The 4,556-nt window shown below is 40.8% G+C and overlaps 1 protein-coding gene across 1 annotated transcript in view; it reads left to right on the plus strand.

The window, feature by feature from the left end:
- RUVBL1 (RuvB like AAA ATPase 1) overlaps nucleotides 1-4,556 on the plus strand; it is a 51,319-nt gene that overhangs the window by 1,694 nt on the left and 45,069 nt on the right. Inside the window, exon 2 of the mRNA XM_004368397.2 lies at nucleotides 2,934-3,020. Coding sequence (XP_004368454.1) covers nucleotides 2,934-3,020 — 87 coding nt within the window. The remainder of the gene's footprint in view (nucleotides 1-2,933; nucleotides 3,021-4,556) is intronic.

Genomic DNA, 4,556 nt, shown 5'->3' on the forward strand with positions numbered 1-4,556 from the left:
ATGGTCCCAACAGAGGCTATGGATTTTTTTATAAGCAAGCCCCTCCAGGCATCCTTTTTGACCATTGCAGCTAACCACTTTTATTAGTGGCTATGATGCCAAATCCTTTCTCTTAGCTTATAATCACATACTATTCGAGCCCTTTGTATTTTTATTTTTTTTTGGCAGATGGAAAAATTAAGGGCAGGAGAGATCACTTCACCTGTCCGCTTGCCACTCAGCTTCGTAATGGTAAAGTTGGGATTGCACCCAAGTGTATGTGTGACTCCCAAATTGGTGCTCTCTCTCTGATCTCACAGCCCTGGTCTCAGCCTGCCTGCTCTAAGGTCATAGTCATGACCTAGCAGCTACAAGAACTTGAACTTATATCGGTTAAGAGGCTTACCTCACAGCCTGATTGTGCTATAAAAGGGCCAAAGAAAAGCCTCTAGTTTCCATTTTGAACATTATCTTTCCAAAAAGGAAATATTGACAGGGTCAAGATGATTTTGAAATTTGCCTTTATCCAGCTTTGGCTTACTGAGGACTTGCTACCGCAAATAGCTAACATTTGTGGAATGCTTTCTAGGTGCCAAGCACTGTGCTAAGCAGCTTTATCTCCATCATCTTGTCTGCCACCTCAAACCTAATGTTAATTGTTCCTCACCTACTGTATTAAAATTTCCAGACAAAAAAGTTGAAAGACTTGTACATCGAACACCATGTGCCTAAATTTTACAGTTAACATTTTGCTATGTTGCTTTTTCACATGTCTGTCCATCCATTCATCTGTCCATCCACCAATCCATTTTTATATCTCAAAGTAAGTTGCAGAAATCTTTTAGCACGTATACCAGTAACTGTTAAGGACTGTTTTCAGATGAGGAAATTGTGGTTCACAGAGGTAAATTATCTTGTCTAAGGTCACTCAACTGGTAGGTGGTAGAGCAAGGATTTAAACCCAAGTCTGCCTTACTCTAGAATCCATGCTCCTCACTGATGCTTTATATAACTCTGCGGGTAAAAACCATGTAATATTTATTACATACTCAGAACGTGGCTCATAGGGGTTCAGTATTTATTTATTGAAATAATGAGTATCTGAAGACTTCTCTCAGCTACCTGGTCACATCAGCAGCTTTCCTGGTGCTCAGCATCCACATCTGAAAAATGAGTTAGACTAGTGATCTATTGAGGTTCTTCCAGTTCTTTTTAAATTTTAGGATTCATTGAACATATCTTATTGGAGAGAAGCTGGAGCTTAAACTGAGGGAGATTAAATGGAAGAGAATCTAGTCTGTAAGGAAGAGTAGTACATACTTAGGATTTGCAAAGTCTTTTCTTTTTCTGTCTTTTTGAGTTTCCCAAAGAGTGCTAATGCTGAGGATTACGATATCACAGGATTGTATGGACAGACCATAGCGGCTCTTTTGTCTTCTTAGAAATACAGCATATGCAGAAGAGCTGCCAGGCTCTATTAAGGGCACTGCTTTGCTAACTGAGCCAGAAATGGAATACAGCACACCCACGCATGTTCCTTGAACACACATTTTCTGAGGAGACCAAAGTACTTCTCCATAGGCCATAGGGAAGAGAGAGACAAGGAGGTGTGGGCCTTGCTCCATGTAGCTACCTAGTGGTAGAGGAGGTAGGATGCGTTCACAGGCCCTGTCACTAGGGTACAAGGTGGTCACCGCCCAGAGAGAAGAGCTGTGGCCTTTCTTCGGCAAGGCAAATGCACCTTCTAGGTCTCATGTGTTATGAAATCAACGTGAGAAACCTGGTATCGTGTAGTCCTTAGCACGAAACCAAAAAAAGAACCAAACCCGTTGCCGTCGAGTTGATTCCGACTCATAGCAACCCTATAGGACAGAGTAGAACTGCCCCATAGGGTTTCCAAGGAGCAGCTGCTGCTGAATTCTAACTGCCAACCTTTTTTTTGGTTAGCAGCTGAACGCTTAACCACTGCGCCAGAGCATGAAGGTGCTCTATAAATGTGACTTTCCCAGCCTTGCTCCTTTATAGTCAAATATTCTAAAATATATAATGATTGGTAGCCCATTTATATAATATATTTAAAATGTACTAATACTAAATGATAAAATAATTTAATCTTGAGGATTCAAAAGGCACTTCAAGGTATCTTGTGCCATAGGTTGAACTTTACATGCAGCATTGCCATCTGCTGTGCAGTGTTCTGGGATGTTTCACTGATGGCCAGCTAGTAGTGTATGCCGTTGATTCTTCACTGCAGGGGCTTACTTTGGGAATTTGATAAATGCTATCTATGGATCCTCTCCCTGGAAAAATGCATGTTGAACATATGCATGTAATTTTGTTTCCAATTTTAGGTGTGTGGGCACTGGAATCTGCCATGGGCCCCAGACTAAAATCTCTGCTTCCATTTGTCCTATCCCCTTACTGTCCATTCTCCACATAGCAGCCAGCATGATCATTTAAGAACGTAAATCATAACATGACACATAGCCTGAGACCTTTTCAGTGGCTTCCCATTACATGTAGAATAAAATCCAAACTTTACTGTAGACATGAAGAGCCTGTTCTGAGTTTTGGCCCCTGGCTACCTCTTCAATCTCATCTTCCCATTTTCCTCAGTCACCAGAACCTGCCAGGCTGGTTCCTGCTTTGGGTCTTTTGAATTTGCTGTTTTCCTTTGCCTGGAACACTGACCCCAGCTCTTCTTTTCCTTCAGAGTAATGGTCTTGTTTAGTGCTCGTGTGTGCCTGTCTCCTCCACTAGAACATGAGCTCCGTGAGCACAGGCTTTTCTGGCTTGTTCACCACTGCCTCCAGCACCTACAACAGTGCCTGCAACCTACTGGCTCTCAGTATTATTGAATGAACGTGCACATTGTGTGGACCAGAGACCGGATATTTCCCCCCTGTGGAACATTTTAATATTGATTTATTGTTTCTTTTCATTGTTGCATGTAGGCATGTGGCGTGATAGTAGAGTTAATCAAAAGCAAGAAAATGGCTGGAAGAGCTGTCTTGTTGGCAGGACCTCCTGGAACTGGCAAGGTACTCATTTTCTCTCATTTCTTTAATCTACCCAAGAGAATGATTCTAATGTCTAAGCCAAATTGAACTCATGTTCTAAATAGTCTTCGTTTAGCTAAATTAGCTATATGGATGTTTTTTAAACTAATATGCAATAATACAATTGAGTATCTAAAATCCATCTTTCTAAAATTGAAATTATCCTGGCCTACCTCCAGGGAAGAGAGAATGAAAGCCACGGAGGGGTTCATTGTCTCTAGAATTCGTCCTTGATTTCTTTCAAGTCTCCTTTGCTTTGGAAATATACTTCTGTTGGCCTAGAGCTTCATAAAATCTAGGGAGTGACATCTTATTTGAAGGGGAAAGAAAATCAGTCAGCAAACATTTTTCCAAATGCTAACTGTACCCGTCACTATTCTGGCTCTGTGAGAGGTGGGGGGAGAAAAAAAGAATGAGAGACAGGATTTTTACCTTCAAGGGGCTTATGGTCTCTCCAGAGCGGAAAGACATGATGCCATGACAACTAAAAACACTAGAGCTGAGCACTCAGCCGTGAGGTATTGGCTGATCTAAACTCCAGCTGCAATTTGAGCAGGAGGTGGGCCCTGAGTACTGGCAGAGCTGCTAGAGGGGACTTCTGACATTTACCCCTCAGAGTTGGGGGAGAATTTGACTTTGCAGGGAAGAAAGGGCCTTCCAGGCAGACGATGCAGAATGGCTGATTAGAATCTTTGTGTGGACCAATGAGATACTTGAAATCCACTAGAGTTACCAATCTGAGCCTTGCTTCTTCAGAAGGGCTGCTAGCACAGGAGATTGTGTGGGTGAAGAATGGAATTTAAATTCCAGCTCTCTTGTTGACTTGTTGTGAGACCACTTAACTCTTCTGAAGCAGTAACATACATGCTACCGATTTCATGCAGTTATTAAACTGATCAGTTTTAGGATACTAATTTTAATTATAATTTTGAAATCATATAATTGAATTGATGGTATATCTTATTTTGGTGTCATACAGTGGAGGAAGAAATGCTCTATCATTGAAAGATTTTTTTAAGCTGTAAAGTGCCATATTAATGTGAGCTTCAGCTGTCTCTATAGACGCCACATTAGCTTGTCTAGCGTGTTTACCATTGATTTGCTTACTCTTCCTTCTTACAGCTTACACCTTCTTTCTCCATTTTTCTTCTTCCTAATTACCCCATTGAGAAGTTCCTTAAATAATAGTTCGTTGGTAATAAAGACTATCCGTGGTAAAGTTGTTTTATTATGTCGCCCTTATTTTGAAAGATAGTTATATTGGGTATGTAATTCAGTTCATGGATATTTTTCCTCAATACTACTTTCTCTTTCTTACTGTTGAGAAGTCTTTTTTTTTTTTGGCCACCTCCTAACCCTTCCAGCCACTCCTGCTTTATTTTGTTTGTTTGTCTATTTTTGTAGTTTAAGTGAAAATTTACATTTCAAGTTAGTCTCTCATACAAAAATTTATACATACATTGTTATGTGACCCTAACTGCTCTCCCCATACTGTGACAGCACACTCCTTTCCTCCCC

The sequence above is a fragment of the Trichechus manatus genome, unplaced genomic scaffold (genome assembly GCF_000243295.1).
Source record: "Trichechus manatus latirostris isolate Lorelei unplaced genomic scaffold, TriManLat1.0 scaffold00001, whole genome shotgun sequence".
NCBI lineage: Eukaryota > Metazoa > Chordata > Mammalia > Sirenia > Trichechidae > Trichechus > Trichechus manatus.